Source organism: Falco cherrug, chromosome 4 (genome assembly GCF_023634085.1).
Source record: "Falco cherrug isolate bFalChe1 chromosome 4, bFalChe1.pri, whole genome shotgun sequence".
Lineage (NCBI taxonomy): Eukaryota > Metazoa > Chordata > Aves > Falconiformes > Falconidae > Falco > Falco cherrug.
In genome coordinates, this window is record NC_073700.1 from 20,461,076 (window position 1) to 20,479,686 (window position 18,611).

The 18,611-nt window shown below is 37.2% G+C and overlaps 1 protein-coding gene across 1 annotated transcript in view; it reads right to left on the reverse strand.

The window, feature by feature from the left end:
* LOC102051231 (contactin-3) overlaps window positions 1-18,611 on the reverse strand; it is a 107,516-nt gene that overhangs the window by 30,233 nt on the left and 58,672 nt on the right. The window contains 3 exon segments of the mRNA XM_055709476.1: window positions 7,793-7,977; window positions 8,974-9,076; window positions 9,385-9,588. Coding sequence (XP_055565451.1) covers window positions 7,793-7,977; window positions 8,974-9,076; window positions 9,385-9,588 — 492 coding nt within the window.

Genomic DNA, 18,611 nt, shown 5'->3' on the forward strand with positions numbered 1-18,611 from the left:
ACCAAAACAAAACTGAGATTACAGATCACTAAAGCTGAGCTAATGAAAGCAGTATTAAAATCACTAATGATTAAACAACACAACTTTGAAATTGAGGTAAATGTAAGATAAAGAAATTAGTGGTGATATTGAAATTAAATAATTGATACAGCTAAATCATCAAATTAATGCTGAAGAGGATCCTTTAAGTCCTCAAAAACCCGTAATGGTATGTCAGCCTTAGTTCTAAATACCATTCAAATTGTTTTCTAATGCTAGTCAGTACTTAACTGGATGAATACATGGATATATGAGACTGTTTCTGAAAAGCATTAGTCTTAGCACAACATTTGGGTGATGCAAACCAGAATATGGCCTTAAGAAAATTGTACAAATTTGCTGATTTGTAAACAATATTTTGATGTATTAATACCATACATCCTCCACATTTACCTAAAATACATTAAAACTGTAAAGATAGAGTTTAAAACATCTGTTACAGATTTCATAGGCTAAAAACCCCTTCACTTGGCAAATAAACATTGCTGCATGAAAGACAGCAGTAGTTTATTCCTTTAGTGCTATTTCACAGAACAGCACAACACTGTTTTATAGCAAATTTGTATGAATTCTCTTTGAATTTATTCAATTGACTAGAAAGTTTATAAACTCAATATATGCTATTTCTCCAAGAAAAGATAAATTCTGGATGTTGCATATGGAGAAAACAGATGAAAAGTAGGATGAAACTTGGTTGCAAATACACAGCTAAAGGCAAAAGAATTTCCCAGAGTCAATTTGATTACCTTACAGATTATCTGCAAGTGGTAATTCAAGAAAATTTCCTAACACTCTGGTATCAAAACAACTAGAAAGAAAAAAAAAAAAAAAGTCCTTGGCGATACAGGAAAATATTATTATTTCATAATGAGTTTTGGAAGCACAGAAGGTCAGATTAATTCCCGTTGAACTTCCTACTACAATGGATTTATACCAGCAATTAATTCAGACCAGGGAAATTAATGACTTGTCTATGGCCACAAGGGAAGCCTGCAGCACAGCTGAGAGCTGAACCTGTTCCATTGCCATAGGCACAAGACCAGCAGACCAACGTTTGGATGAAGGTTGGTATTAATTTCATGAAAAAAGATTCATTCTTTTCTAGCATACAAATTTTATCTCCATCATACATTCTGCAATGCAGTGATAAGATCTCAACATGAACATGTACAGTGCCATACTTTTAAAACAAAGATTAATACTGTTTATGATTTATGCATACGTACTTAGCATCAACTTTTCACAGAAAACTCACTAAAACATATTCACTGAGATACTAAACTAGAAGGCTTTGGAATTTAACCACTATTTACCGACAGTGAAACCTTCTAATACCCCATGAGGATTAATGCCTTTCACTGACTAGGGGATGATCTAATTTTTTACACTTTCTTTATCAAGGACAGGTCTAAGAGACAGGATAACGATCTTTGTGGCAGACAAATGTACCGTCTTACTGATACTGATTTTGGTTAAATCTTGAAATTTAACTTTACAACAGTGGAGTTCAAGACAGAGCCACTGCTTTACCTGATATTGTCATCTGGCATATTTGCCCTGCACGTGTCAAGGGGATGAAAGCTCAGAACTCCATGTCCGTGTGCTTCCTGCACTTTGCATACCTAAATATTTATGCAACAAGCAACAGTGCCTGAATTATTGATGGATCCGTACACGTGCAGTATTTCACATCTGCTGCCCACTTGAAAGTAGGTTAAATACAGTCTATTTGCAAGTTCAAGACCTTGGATTCAGTTCGATTAATAAGAAAAACATTTGTCCACATTATAAATCTTCAGTTTAGGACCCTTTGTGTCAGAGAGTCTCCATAGGAGGGTTTCCCAAACCTTCAAGGCAGATATGATAAACTGGGTCTTTTTGGAAAGTGTGGGAGCAAGATAACCAACGCAAACCAGAAATGAACAGAACAGCTTCCTAAGCCACAATGTGAGAAATCTGTGGTGCTTGTTCATCCACAAGAGTGTTGATGTGGACCTCGGTGATTTTCTTGAGGAAGGCTTTTTCTCTTTGAATCACTGATGAAAGAATTCAGCAGAAAGAAAGATACCCGTTTTCATCTGCCACCTCTCAAAGTCTTTAAAGAAGGCTGTAAAAGTATTAGAAACTTTGGAAAAGAACAATTCAACTGAGCCATTCAAAATTGAAAAGGCAGCTAAACAGGGGCCATTCCAGCTGGGAATATGCCGCTCAAAACCCACAATCTTGGCCACGGTAGAGATGGTCCCCATTGCAGCAGCTGAGGGAAGCGCAGACAGAAGGTCGTGTATCAGTAGATCCACACACCCTCCCAAAAGAGAAGCCCAACTTTCCAAGCCCAGCACTGCCCTCTTTATTGAGCTCTGCCTGACTGTACCCAAATGATTCTGAACATTCAGCTTTATTCCTCCTGAGCTCTAGTCACTGTTCGGCAAATTCCACCTGCTTACAACGTTTGGTTCCACCCACTGCTGCCACAGGTGTGCTCCGAAGGAGGGCTGATGCCTTACAACAAAGCCTTGTTCTCTCACGGAACTTGGTGTGTAACTTTTATCTTCCTAAGGAGATACCACTCCTTCCTCCTTCAGCAAGGGACAGGCCAGCAGGCAACAGAATTTCATTGAGATGAAAAAAGGATGATGCCCTGTAAATTGATAGGTTGCAAGTTAATTTTAATACAGTTTGTAGTGCAGGGTTTAAGACTGTGATAGGAACCCGTATTGTGTGATAGTATTCAGAATTCTTAGGAACTTGATGTGCAATCTTCATGAAAGATTCATATAAAAAGTTCCCTTAGGATGAAAATACATGTAGGTAACTGATTTTCTAAAGAAGGTTAGCTGTCAGCCTCATGGTCAGTCACCTGGAAAAGCACCAGGCTGTATTTTGCTTCAGTTGCTTCTGCCTAAAATGTTCCTTGCAGTACTCATGGTCTCACAGGCAAGAAGTGATACACGTGTGTAACTTCATAAAATTTATCCCAGTGAGAAGACTCGGTCATCTTTTTTTTTGGTGACTATAATCACCCTTTTTTTCCAGCTAATTAGGCCAGGCAGGTCTTCCTGAAGAAAACAACTGTTCCTTCATTGCCCTCTAGGGCATCCCTGTAGGCCATAAGGAAAGGAAGAACCATTTTTTTGGACTTTTAAGAAACATTTGCAATGACTGTTCTGAGGGATGCTACAAATGAGGACCAGCTGCAATGAACAACTGCGACGAAGCTCTTGGAAGCAACGGCCGAAGAAGCTGACGCTTCCCAGAAGCTGCACTGGGAGCTAATTTGTAAATAATTTGTGGGGTACCACGCACAATGCATGTCAACATGTATTTTTATATATGATCTCCTTCAGAAAAGACTTCTCCAATAAAAATCTCCTTTTAATTCTGTAAGCCACAGGAATAGCATGAAGGAAAAAGGCAGAGGTTCACGCCTGTAGGTTGCCCAGGCACTGTGCTCTCCCAGAGAGTACTGAGCTCTGCCATACCTCGGCGGGGAGGCAGAAGACTATGGGAAGCTCTTCCAGAAGAGTCACTAATTGGGGCTTGCACGTAAGATGCATTCTGCTTACACACATACCTTTACTTTGAAATTTACAGTATGAAAGCTGGGCTGGAAATCTTTGAAAATACCTTTGGATAGCTCAGCAGTTGGGCAATAAATCAGAGTCAAACAGAACTTTCCATAGTTCAAGAGAAAGCAACTCTGAAGCATAATGGGGGAAAAACCCAAGCAGAAAATGTAACCTTCATTTTTCTAGGCAGTATATCTGAAAGTCAGGCTATGACATCCCATACTGATACCTACAGCAGTGATGAACCTGATGACTTTATCTCAAAACTCCAAGTGACTTTAAGCATGAGTAACTTTGTTCTGATAGAACAACTGGAGTAGAGAAGCATCTACCGCATCCCTGAAGATGTCCCGTTATTTGCATTCCATTCAAAAATAAAAATGCTCTCAAGCAACAGGTAATTGCTACAACATTGAAGAAAGTTTTAGTATGTAAAAAAGAGTAATAATTTGTCTCTGTAGCAAGGCAATTAAATTATTAGACAGCATCAAAAATTAAACTCTAGGTTGATCAAACTCAGCAACACCTTGGTATTTAGTCATTTATAGTTTTGTAGTTGTTTTGAAGCCATGTCCACAAACAAGACAGTCAGGCTATCAGACAAAACCTGAAGGCTCTTCCACACACATTACTAATTTTCAGTATAATTTTGGTGGTACATTATTACCAAAATAATTAACAAAATACACAAGTATTTTTTGATGTACTACAAAATTATGCAGAGTCCATGTATTACTGGGGTTTGCCTCTGCTATCACAGACCACCACGGCGGAGCAAAAGAAGAACAGTGGCAGAATTTTTCTCACTGTTAAACATTTTACTTTGGTACTGTAAAGCATGAGTTCCATTAAATCAGCATGTGCTAATTAAAAATGATTTTTTTCAATTATACTTTAAATTAATTGATTTATGTATCTCTACCACGTTACATGTTTAATTGCATCTTAAAATACAAAAGTGTAATTGTTCCATCTCTTCTCATTTTTCCACACCATGAAATGTCTCCATGGATTCTTTTTTCTTCTATTACCTCTTTATGGAAAGGACTAATAGCAATGATAAATGAATATACTAGCAAAGTGAAAGCAAATTATTTATATATTCAGGTTTTATATTAAATCAAAGTCAGACAATCTTGTCCTATTTTTAGCACATTCTGAACTCCCCTGAGGAAGAAACCGGCATTAAGCAAATGTTGAGACTGTACAAAGGACAAAAACCTAAACATTTGATGTTGGGCTTTTCTTGATAAAATCCTTCAAGAGAAAAAAGGGAAAATTAATAGTCTGTTAGTAATTTTATAAAAGAACCCAGAATATCTGTTTAGATTATCTATTCTAATTATTGCCTTCAACTATGGGTTGAGAGTTATATTTAAAACCCACAATAAAGTGAAAAAAATAAACCCATTTTATTTTCTATGAAGAGAGTTACAGATGTGCACAGAATTTCTAACCCAAACATATTTACAAGCATTCTTGAGAAAATTACTATGGCCATGATTAAAGTTGAGCCTATGTTCAAGTGCTTTGCGGTTGCAAGACTATAATTCATTACGGGAAGAAGAGGGAGGAGAGCACAGAAAATGTGGTGCCTTTTTTAAAAAAAAAAATCAAACAATTTGCACTGAAAAACCCAACTTTCAGATTAAGATTTTACAGTTTGAGCTCATAAAACAAATCAGGAGAATAAGAGTGTTTTCGCTCCACAGCAGAGCAAGGAAAGGCTTCAAGATTTTGTTTAGGACTAGCTTTTATGTTTCATTTACAGAGAATCTTTAAAGTCTGCAAAGAAAGAAAAACCTTCTAATTTTCAGTCACATTGAAAATTTTTGCCATTTTTTTCCCCCTGAAGATTTTCTTCACATTGTTTCACTACAACTTTGAAAATGTTAACCCCGATTCTTCTTGCACTCTTTTTTTTGAGTAAGAAACAGAAGCTTTGTTCTGCTGCAGAGAGGAAAATAAACATTGTCACTGTTGAAATAAAAGGTATTTGTCCATTTGTAATAGTTGTATTTTCTATATATGATTAGTAGACACATCTTACGCTACTAATAAAGTGTTGTAACAGCAGCCAACATCCACTAACATCACCACACAGATTTGTGTCGTCTTTGCCAGCACTGACACTTCCTGGCAGACAGATAGTTTTTAGTCTAAGTCTTCAGCATATTGCATTAGTTTCCCTCAAATCCTCATATGCTTTTAAAACAAATTCCTTAAATATTGATCTTTTACTGGAAGACCAAGTGGCATATGGTTAGATTTCTTTACCAGACAGATTTCTGAGCTTTGATACAAGGCACTGTGGTGTGCCATCAGAAGATACTGAGTTACAGAACATCCTTAATCTACGAACAGAATTTATATCCTCCACATTACCAAAAAGTGTTAAAATGATCCTATCCTGAATACAGACTTTTTGGCATTCTATCTGCAACAACAAAGCAAGTAGCAAAGTAAGAAAGATTACTTAAATTTTCTTAATTCCGCAGAACAGGTTTCATTAAGCAGAACAAATGAAATTAAACAGTTGGAGTGCCATTAATGCCATTACAGGTCTCATTATTTTTTAGGATAAACATCCATACTAGGGATGAATCTAACATGGGCAGCCACTTATATTGAAATATGAACTCTATTTGAGTGTTCAAATCCCCTTCTGGATTTGTGATAAAAATGTTCACACTGATTTACTTGTCACAAAATTGCACCTTGCTTGCTTTTATTGATTAGCAACATCCTTTATTTCAGCTCTGCGTCCTTTAATGAGCAAACAGAACTTGGGAAACAGGTCAAACACCTCAAGATTGCCCACTGTCGTAATTACATTACAAGGACTAATGAACAAGTCTACTCTATTTTGTATGTAGCTACATTGATGTGTCTTACAACTGCCCTGCTTTAAAACTGGGGTAGGAATACTGAGCCAACCTAATTACAAACCACAGCTTGTTTGAAATTTTGAAGTAGCGAATAAAAGTAGCTTTATAAAAATCAAATGCATAGTGCCAAGTTTGAAATGACAGATGCCACTGGCAGATGAAGCCTCTTACATCTTGTGCCCTATGTTACTCACAGGATTTCTCAAAAAGTCATAATTACAATTAGTATATGGAAAAATCAGGTTGCTTAAAGTCCTGCGTCCAACCTAACCTTCAATATTTCCAACGATGGGGCATCGATTCAGGGTAACTATTATTTTGGAAGCTGGGGGGCGGGGGGGGAAGAAATCTCTTCCTTACTCCTCGTAAGATCTGTTGTGCCTTAAACTACAATCTTCATTGACTACAATCTTCATAGCAACACTCTGTGTGTTCTACTAAACAGCAGCTTCCCATACCGAAGTAGGAAACAGAAAGAACATTTGCTCAAAGTTGCACAGTACCTATGCTCTGTGGGTTTTTTTATACAACTTAAAAACACATCTCTCTGCTCAAATATTCCTACATGAGGAAAACATTCCAAAGCACAGTCTGAAACACTCTTTAAATTGCCATTTACCTAAAGAAAATTGTATTTGCTGAGATCTAGCTTTAACAAAAATTGTCAATTACCACTTTGTTGCAAATCACTCTAGCTTTAAAACACCACCAATGTGCTTTGCTGATACTCATTTCACTCTATAGCCTTAAGTGCACAAGAGACTCTGTCTTTTTTCCAGCTATTAAATTTCATATTATTTCATTTCCTATGCTGGATTACATTCTCTCATTTATTTACTCATTTTAAAATAAAATTGGATGTTTCAAATGCAAAGGATTGTCAATATCCATCAGTAATCTTTTCCTAAAGCAAGATAAAATGTGTATTTCCTGTAAATGTGAGGCCTAAATGATCCCCCAAATAAATCCGATTGACTGAAAGTCTAAGGTTTCACCAATGGACCAATAAGAAAGATTTTTAAAAAAAGTCTTTCCACCATAGAAAAATGAGCACAAGCATTTTCTACATTATTCTTAGCTACCCTTTTGAGCCTGGACATTTATTAGATATGCTATGCAAAAACCTGGTGCGTAAGTTCTCATTCTCTGCGAGTAGTTAAGATGCCATGGATTTTAAAGCACAAATACCTGATGGTACTGCAGAAGCTGTAAACCCTGAAGTACCCTAGAGCGGTTTGTATTGCATGTGTGAAGAAGGGTGGGAGGGAGGGAGGGAAAGAGGAGAAAGTTTCCTACCATAGTAAGTGAGACGTCCTCTTGCAATGTTTTTTCCTCTGGAGTTTTCAGTAATACATTCATATAGTCCTGCATCCTCCTGCTGGAAATTAGGTATTTCAATCATGCCATTGGATTTCTTCAGCTTTATTTTACTTGGAAATGGCAGACCATCGGTTCTTCTCCAGTTAATCTGAGGCACAGGGCTAAAGAGAAAATAATGGAATTTTAAACAGCTTTGCTTCAAGTATTCGATTGTCAAAACTAGATATCGAAACTAAACTAAACTCAGAAGTGACTAAAAGCATGTGTTCAAAGCGGTTCATGCTGTACATGACAGATGGTCAGACACTATGGCAACTGATAAGCATACACTGTTCTGTTTCATACACGGTTATGTCAGATACCAAATTTTTCATGAATATTTGCGCAAATATCCAACAATTGAAACTTTACTTGTAAATCAGCATTGCCCGTCCCCCCGAAGATGGGTGAGATCCACTAGAGCCTCCATGGAAGGAGAACCAAGGCAACTCTTTTGAAAATCCCATCCTAAAACAGTCATTCATTCTCCAATTGTAAAACTTTCACTCACCTAGCTGGGGAACCAAAGCAATAGGATATGATTAAGTTATCAATCTGGCACTTAAAATTATGAAGACCTGACAAAGCTGTCTGCAAATAAACCGCAAAGTGGTAAGTAAATACATTTACAGAAAGTAAATGCATTCTCAGATCATCTGTGAAAGAGAAAAGGCATCAATTGTGTGTGAAATACCATTCAGAAGAGGAATGCATTTTAATCTTTATTTCAGCTATAAAAGAAGAACAATATTATGAAAGCATCAAGTACATTTAACAGTAAAATTCAGACAAAATTCTTGCAGACTTCAACAACATTTCCTTCCTCACAGGGAGAGCAGAGGTCGGTCAAAGGACATATGCAAAACTGCACTGATCTTATTCAAGATAATTTGAAATGAAATGTAAATTCCTGTGTTGCCAACGCATACATTTTAATTCTAAACAAAACAGAAATTTACTCCAAGACTCTTTGCCCTTCAATTCTAAGGCAATAATTGTGATGATCAAAATAGAGTCTCCAGAAAACACCACCAAAACAACTGCTGAAACTCACATTTCTTTTGCAGATGAACCCCAATGTGCTTCAACTTTCAGCATCGCTAAAGACAAAAACTTACTTTCCTAGTGCAAAGCATTCCAGTTTCACAGTTGAGCCTTTAGCTGCAGGAAGCATCTCAGGAAACTGAACTTCTATTTTGGGTTCATATTCTCCCATCACACCTATATGAGAATTGAAGGAGGTAATATTTAGTTTTTAAAGTCCTTTTTCTCTCTTTAGCATTACATCACATTAAATTAAAAATTGAGGTTATTTCTCACACGTTCCATTTACAAAGAGAAGCGTAAGCACCTGCCAGTGAAATCAGTCAGACTTAGGAGAGGAAGAGGAGCACGCAACACAAAATAGTTTATCTTTTTATAAAGCAATCAATATTCTGAGAACGCATGAAAGGTTACACTGTAAGAAACAAAAACGCTCACTGACGACTAGACGCGTTATTTATTCATGGTGTAAAGGGAAGCCATACCATCCGTGCGCAGCACCAGAGGAGTTGGCGACCCGAGAACCTGGCTGTTGGTTACAGTGCTGGTTACAACGCAGGTGTAATTTCCTACATCTGATGGCTCGACTTTGGCTATGTAGAGGTGACCTGTCTCTTGAGACACAAAACGCCGACTGTCCTCTTGTACAAATGATGGATATTCATTGAAGATCCAAGCAAATGACAATTCTAGTTGGCAATAAAAAAAAAAAAGATGTTTGATATGGGTTTTCACTTTTTTTCTTCAAAGATCAGTTTATCTTATTACTGTATTTTACAATAACGTGTTACATACCATACTGCATTATGTAACAAACAGGACCAGAAAGCTAAGGACTGAGAAAAATAAATTTTAAAAAGCACCAGAAACTAGCAAAACCAAAAAACCAAAAACAAACCATTTTTTTCACCAGCGCTGTATCTCCTCCAGCAGAACAAAAAGGTGAAAGGAATTCAAAATGCTTTACTTTTTTTAATGCTTAATATGCACAGAAATAGGTGCAGACAGCAAAACCAAGACATAAGTTTGCTAAAATAGAAACATTATTCATTCAAGTAGCTACTGAACAACTTGGCTAGAAACTTAGCAGACAGAAACAGCACAGGTGCACGCATGAATGTCAGAAGAGGCATAAATTCCCAGTAGGGCTCACCAAACAGCAAAACTGTTTTTTTTTTTCCATAGAAAAATCCATAAAAATTCTATTTGAAAAAAATCTCTGCCTTATATGGCAACGTAGCCCTCACTACCGTTTGTTATGGTCATTTGAAAGGAAAACCACACTTCAAAATATAAACTAAGAGATTTAGCAAAAAGGGCACTGCACTTTGTTTTTTTCTGACCACCACTCTGAGCTCTGTGTGTCCAATGTTAATTGGCAAAAGCCCCTTCCTGTGCAAGGCCGTGGGCTTGTCTCGTTTAAATCCTACAGAATCAACGGAAATTGATTTTTAATGGTTTTCCATGCAAGAAATAATTTTTCACCCAAGTGCCACTCAGCTGAAAGTTTATAAAAAGATTACAGCTTCTGCAAGTGCTAATTAGAAACTATTATAGCTTGATTGACTTGCCTTCGTGTTAAAATATCTTGTAGCATTCACGCTGCCCCTACAAAACGGGAGATCACCCCTTTTTGCACCGGTTTAATTTGAAAGTGAATGAATTTGGATGCAGTCACAAAATAGGGAGTAGGCATTTTCATAACCCTCACAGTTCAGTATGAATATGCACCCAGGAAAGCGCTAAAGCCGACAGGACAATTTAACGCAAGATAAGATTGTGCAGATGAAAAAAACACTCAATAAATGAAATTATTAAAATATTTATGGACTGGCTAATGCAAAAAGGCTAATGAAATAGCTTATCATAATTGCAAGTTTTTTTTAATCAATATTTAAACTCCTTCCATTAATGTAATTTTTTAAACTCCTTCCATTAACGTAAATAACAGCAGCATATATGAACAATTAACAGTCTCAAGACTTTTCTCAAGAGTTAAAATTCTGTCATATTTGGAAACACTTATTGCTGAAAACAGCCATGTACCTTTCTGGACTTACAGCGTTGCGTCCTCAGGTGAACCAATGGCTTTCACTAAAAGTTCCTTCCTATATAACATAAGAGGTGTAATTATTTTATGATAAGGCAGGCCACCAAGGATTTGCCAATGAAAGATAGGGTAGGTAGTGCAGTGGGAAGCAAAACCCTATGATCTAACTTGACTTGAGTAAGACTTCTCAGATGCGCCACAGGAGTCTTATACACAAGCCAAAGAATATTCATACAGTCCACCAAAAAATAAAAATAAAAATAAATCCGTATAGCTGTTCTCCCATCTTCCACACAAATGCCAAGGTGTAGGGGTCAAGGGTTTGCTGTTGAATTGAGAGGGCTGGTTGTGTAAGCAGTGTGCAGCAGTGCGATGGCATCTGTACGTCATTCGGGCTGTGGGCTGGCACTATTCCATATCTATCAACCGTTTCAAATGAAAAAAATAAAATTAAAAACAAGAAAGTACATCTGAAGAGTCTGAATGGGACTAAGACATCTTCGAGAACAAAGATTGTATGGTCTTGGTAAATGGGAAAGACCAGAAAATAAAGCAAAATTCCATTTCTACAGAGCAGCTGGATGAAGTGATCACAAGGGTGAGGGAGAGGTTGTAGACCAAACTAGGTATCAATTCGGGAACTATAAGAAAAAAAAAAATTACATTTTCAGCTCTACATCAAACTCAGACATTCACAAGACACAAAAGTGAGGGAAGCCAGGTTTTATTGGTTCCAGTATTTATTGAGCTACTTGTTTTCCTTAACTCAAAATATTATTTTATTCTAAAAAAACCTCAAAAAAGAAGAAAAAAAAAAAAAGGACATCATTCAAAACATTGAAAGGGGACGGACAGATCTGAATACGCAGCAGGAAAATAAGCAGCTTGATTTCATTCCGATTATATTGAGTTAAGCGAAGAGTAAACTCATTGAAATCAGTCATTATGATTGTGAAAGCCACGCAAAGTGTATTCCAGCTTAATTGGATCCTTCAACAGCCTATGAATTAGCACTCCTGGAAACCTAATTTCCTATTCAACATATATTTTCATCGGCTCTCTTAAAAAAGGAGCAGAGCGTTTCTTTACCAGTGCCCCACAGCCAATACCTCATTTTATATTTATTGTACTTTACAAAATTGCATTCTTATTTTCCAAAAAGAATTCATATTGAACAACTTGTTCTGTGATTTATTATGTTTACACCATTTGCCTGTTGCTGATCCTAGGGCACCTCAAGGGACATAAACTCACTTCCTCTCTGTCAATTACAAGTTTTCAGTTGATTTTCTGTTATAAATGGAAGTAATATGTCTCTCCTGGGCTTCCTTGGAGATCTAAGCCTTTGCTTTCCAAGGCATTTTTTCCTTATTTGGCTACCATACATGGATAAGGTATTGCAAATTACAGTTATTACTCAATTTTTATTTGTTTACTGCATCTTGGTTGGCTTCTTCCATTTATTTTGCATTATGTGATTATTATTTACTGTGCAGTCTACAAGTCACAACACTCTCAGCATGCTCATACTGTTCTAGGTGTTTTGTGCACCTAAGTGTTCAATTAAGAATTGCTTATAAAATTGCCTGTCATTTTTCAAGCCAATTTTTTTACAAAATTCAGTAATTAAATCAGCATGGCCTTTGAGGTCTACCATGGTAATTTCCTGCCATCTACGAGCCCTAAAAAAAGAACAACCCAAAAAAACAAACCCAAAACCCAAATGCTGCTAAAGGAACATAAGGGGTCGAGACCCACACATAGTAGTTTTTAAACGGAGCTCAAAGCTAGGCTTTAAGCTCATGTACATGCTTTTGAAAAGCTTGCTTTTAATTACATTACACATTTCTTCCAACATAGTGGAAGACCACTGAATGGAACCAGGGCAATTTTATTTCTTTCAGAATTTATGAGGCAGCTGTAGTTGTAGAAATCCAAAGCTATAAACGAATTCAGGAAGTTGTCAAAGCAAAAGTCGGGGGAGGGAAGGCATATAGACCTGCGACCAAAAGGAGAAGGGCAATTCATAAAGTTTATTTTATCCACTAAATGCACAAAATCTGAAATTCATCTCTTGCTCCTTTTGCTCTAGACCATCACTCCTACACATCTGCTCAATATGTATCTGTTAGCTCCATAATTGACATCTAAATGAGATTTCTAAAATAGCCAAAAATAAACGACGTCAACAATATTTTTCTGAAACAGATTTAAACTTATGTTCAAAACCAATTAGATTTCAAACGGTGAAGCAGATGTTTCCATAAATAACCCTGAAAAGAAATTAAAATACTTGATTTTGAGTGCATCAAGCTGACAGAGAGTTTTATTTTTTAAAGAAAAGAAGTTTCATGTCAATCATTGATATCCAAATCTGTGTTATTTCATAAAGTTCTCAAATTCAGATTTTACAGTATTCTGTAATAGAGATTGAGGGGGAAGCTGAAGTATCCTGGTATTTTCTGTCTCAACTGGCACGCTGCCTAACCCACAGAATGGTATATGGCTTTTAAAAAACTGCAGAAGAGTAATCAGGCAAAATTTAGCAATGACTGAAACCGCAATTCAAGACATGGAAATCTGTAACAACCAGCTATTTTGACTTATCTATCTTAGAAGTAATGAAAAAGCAATGCTAGTTTTGAAAGAATAATGACAGATTCCATAATTAAGGAAGAAACCAATGAGATCATCATTTGGCCCAGTTTCAGCTCAAACCACGAGGGAATGAAAAATGGAGAAAAGCCTCTCGCTTTGTGGATGAGCATCGCTCAGGAAGGAGTAAGGGCTCCAGGCACAGACACGGAGCAACAAGGTACAGTTTTGTGGAGCAGTCACACACAGAAACATCCACTGCTGAGGACAGCTCTGCATGTCTGTCTGCACAGGAACCTTGATGAAAGTGCAAAGAAATTGTTTCAAAGTGGGAAATTAATCTGCATGTGGTAAAAGTGCACTAAACTCCCAGAGGATGCTCTTAACCTAGACATAAATGGTCCGTGGTTTGCTGCAGCCTAGTCCTTAGAGGATTACACTGCTACGGATTTAGGTCGCTGTACTCATGGATGCGAATGCCCCCAGGGGTTATAATGCATTTTACCTTACATATACCCCCTTCAAGTGTCTCATTAACTACTCTACTCTTCTTACTTGGGCAAACTGCAGCTACTTTACTCCACTTAGTTCACTGCCTCAAGTAGTCCATCAATCCTTCAGCAGGCCAGCGCACCCATGCATGGCTATTCTTGGTGCCTGGACTTCAGCTAAAAAGGGGGGAAAAAAGGTAATACTTTTATCTCTGGAATAAAATGAATCACATCTTCCTTATTCCTTTGGAAAACATTAAAGGTTATTTTACAAATAAAAATCTTACACACCTAACATAGGTGTTAGTGATCACCTAACATACGTGTCAACTGGGTAAAGTCTTTAGGTGCCACTGTCAAAAATTGTATTGTTTTGACAATGAAAAAACTCTTTAACATTTTATTGGAAATAAATTGTACATGGTTTTATGGATTTTGTGTTAATGTGCTAATTCTTGAGCACATTAAGTGCCCAGAAACTGAAAAACTGCCTTAAGTATGTTCAGCTGGGAAAAAGCAAAACAAAACTCAGAATGTGCATTTCCAAGGGGAACCTGTGTGCGTGCAAGTAGTTAATCCACTAGTAATGCAAATGTCTTTAGCTGCAGCCACTCTTCAGACTACAGTCTACCTACAAACTGTACGTTGGCAGGTGTTAATGTCTTCCATGTAAAAATAATGACAAACACAAAACAAACCTCTATTGTAGGGCTTGAATTGTGGCCACCAGGAGTGAGACAGCGAGTATCTGCTTAAGATCGCCACAACATTTTCCCAACTTGGGGACCAAAGTTTAGAGATTTAGAATTCCCACCAAACTCTTTAGAAGAACTTTCTTCTTTTGGCTGAAGATATTTCTGTTTATACAAAATGTAAATGCATGACGGGAATCTCAGTCCAGCTACAAAAACCAAAGAACATATCCTGAGAAACTGATTTTATTCCTGAGTATAATGGAAACACTCCAATTTGAAACTAATGTATACCATTAACTGTTTTGGCATAAAAGGTGAATTATTTTATAGATAAAATATAAAAGATCAATTTTCAGCACACTGTGCAGGTAATAAGGCATACAACTTCTGTGTATGGAATAACCCAAAACAATGACAGAAGTGAGAGAGACCAATGTAATACCTTGCAATTTCAATCTACGCATTTAATGAGAATATCGAAACATTTTAGCTGAAATTGCAAGGTTCCTAATTCAGGCTAACACCTGATTTCCATTTTTATATGGAATATGGTAAGAGTTCACTCGTTTTCTGGATTTGAAATGAGCTAGTGTGATGTAAAGAAAAAAAAAAAAAGTGACACAGTTCTTTAAACACAGTTGCAGCATACATTGTGTTTTTCTTTACTGCTCCCACATCACAACCATAGAACCAGCCCAGCAGTCACAGCTGCCCAGGTGACACAGCTCCAGTGACGCAGGATAGTACTCTGAAGGTCTGCCTTTCTCTATACTGAACAATTTTTAGAGTTAAGTCTTTCAAAGCAGCATCAAAAGCAAAGCACACCATTGTAATTTAAAAACATAAGCATATCTAAACTCATCCTTAGGAAACACAGATGTTCCAAGACTGGCAGCATAATTTCTTTATTAATATCATACACACAAAAAAACCCAAAAACCAACTTCCCCCAAACAAAAAAACCCCTTACAGTACGTGCATTTCCAAACAGCACATCCACTGGAAAAGCAGCTCGGCCATATGGCCTTGCCTGCTCTCTGCCTTTTCTCCCTCTCTGCTGCTACACGTGGGATTTGACCATTAGCTAGTGTTAAGTTTCAAACCAAACATGACCCTGTAATATAAAAGTGGTCCCTTAATTGGCAGGTTAAATGTTCCTTGGTGCTCCGAAGGAAGTCCAGATGCTAATGGAAAAGTCTAAGAAAATGCTTTTCTACATTTGGGTTCCAATGTAGAATAAAAACCCAATTTTGCTTCCCTTATAGCTGTGCTGGATGATGATGGATTAGTTTCTCTTTATCACATTTCAGAACTAATTGTTTCAGACTAGCTGTCATTCAAAGTGTACTGGCTCCAATCAAATTGTTTGCACTCTGGAAGTATGCAGAAACGTAGGAAACTGCTTTGGGAAGCAATATTTAAATACATACCCATTAGCCATATCCATTTCAAATGACAAATTGTTCTTTTAATCACCTCCCTAGAACTTTACATTTAATAGCTCAGAGCATTTCTAAACAACTCTGTTGTGCTTTTTCAATAGTTGAAAGTATTTGAAATTGCTTCCTGCCTGTAATAATTTTGAGGATAAAAAGATGATATTTTAGTTTATTGCTCAACTAAAACACATCTGATTTCTTCTGAATGTTAAATATTAGGGAGATAAACTAAGGGAAGCTAATGGAAATACCCAAGAGTAAATTTTCAAAGGAACATACTAACATTTTTAGGTGGAAGTAGTAATTAGTGACAAGTTTCATTTGGTAGTCTTGCACTCATTTAGGAGAAGGTACTTGGTAAACCCCTGTGAAAAACAGAAATTACTTGCAGTACTCTTGTTAAGATTGTAATGATCAGCTATGACTGTGTGCTGAGACTGCAGCCATCTCCCTCCTGCCTCTTCCCAATCAATTACCTTGTTTCCAAAGAAAACCTCAAATATTTTAGTAGAGAAGATGAAGAGCTGGAGGAAAAAAAACCCTACAGTTACAACTTGGGGATAAAAACAATCTTAGTATGAGGGCCAAATCAAGTTATTTTCTCCAATTTTCTCTTTTTCCCAAGGCATACCTGAGATACCTGGGACTAGCAAAGTGAAAAGGCTTGACGTGAACTTTTTTCTTGCAAATTGGTTCTTCCTAGTCTACCTCTCCCTCTTTCTTTGCATCCCCCTCTTCCAAAAAATACCCCATCACCAAGAGGCATAGTTTCCCATTAAAAGACAGCACATATTGCTGCCTCTTTCAGTTTATTCCAGTTCAGGAAATGAGAGCAGATATCAGCAATAACGGGCACATCCCATAGTCTTGCAAAGTCTTCTGGAGTGCCCACATTTTGCTGATGAAACTTCTGCAGTATTACTTCCACAAAAGCCCGCCCTGCTCTTGGCTCTCTCCCACAACGCTTCAGTGAACCTTTAGTGAAAATAAGTGTACTGCAGCCAGCAGGAGCTGGTCCTATCTTATGCAAAGTTCCACCTTGGGCTATAGGTGAAATTGTACCCCTTACTACACAGACTATAGGTTCTGGCATGCCCTCTCACCCTGCCAGTGAAAAGAATAATCTAGCTTTAATAGTGATATACAAAAATATTTTTTTTCCAATTTGTATACTTGGGAATGCTACTTTAAATAAATGAATGACTGAAGGCTAGAATCTTTCCTTAAAACAAAATGATAAACTGCAATATTCCCATAATCATTTTGCAATGGTTTTTCAAGATGTAGCGCAAAATTTACGACAGCTAGTATTACTGATCATAGGTATTACCAGGCTTTATGCGCTACTCACTACCTGGCTATGAAGTTATCCCTCACGATTTAGATACGTCTCTTAAATTAAGACTTACAAAAGGGACAAAAGACCAAATATCTAAAAAATAAGTCAGAAACACTAATATATTCCTACGTTCAGTGTCATTGCTGCGCATAGTGAAACATGGAGTTAGACTTCTGTAAGAATCTGGAGTGATGCTGTGCTTCTCCAGTCTGCCCTTTTCCCACCTGGACTCACATCTTTTGCTGAACGTTTCTTAGGCCACTACACACCTCCACACTAGCTTAAAACCACGTACTGTCAAGTAGCTGCAGATGTTGCACAAATCCATAGATGAGGATATCCTAATTTTAGTCTGTTTACTTCAGCCTGGAATACAGGTTTATCAAAACAAGTGCTTTAGAAAGACTGATTTGCTAAAGGGCAGAACAGAGAAAGCAGCTCTGTAGCATTGGTTTGTTACTGGTGGTGAAAATAATGCTCTGACAGATAGAAATCATTGCAAAATCCAGCTGTGAACATGCATTATTGTCCCTCATCCAGACAAATATAAGTGTCCCTTGAGTACCATTTGATTTCAAACTGTCAGCTGAAATTTGTGCAGATGATGACGAGGACACTGGTAGGACTATTGCAAAATACATTTTTAAATAAAAATACCATTTCTCCTTGGCAGGTTGAGAACAGCTCGAGAATACTATGGAACCATTTTTAAGGCCATTGCTTTTACAATATTCAACGTACTATTCTCCTTAGAATGCATTTTTGTGCAAAAAGCCTCATAATGTGCCCATTGAAAGTATGATTTATTGCTCATGCCCAGATGATTGTCATCCACAATCCGCAACAAAAGCAAAAAGTAAAGGTGCAAACCCAGGATGCTTTCCACCTCCTGCAAACACACTGATGGTCAGTAGAAAAAAAAGCCCATATTCTCGAGTTCTGTCAGTTTGGTTTTGCTTTGTTTTAAGGGTATGAAATGTCTCCAAAGCCAAATAAGTAAAATTAATTCAATTTATAGCTCCCTGAAATATAGCATGTTGACGATTCAAGAGCTGCCAAAAAGAAACAATCAAAGCATCAAAACATTTTGGGCATATGAGATA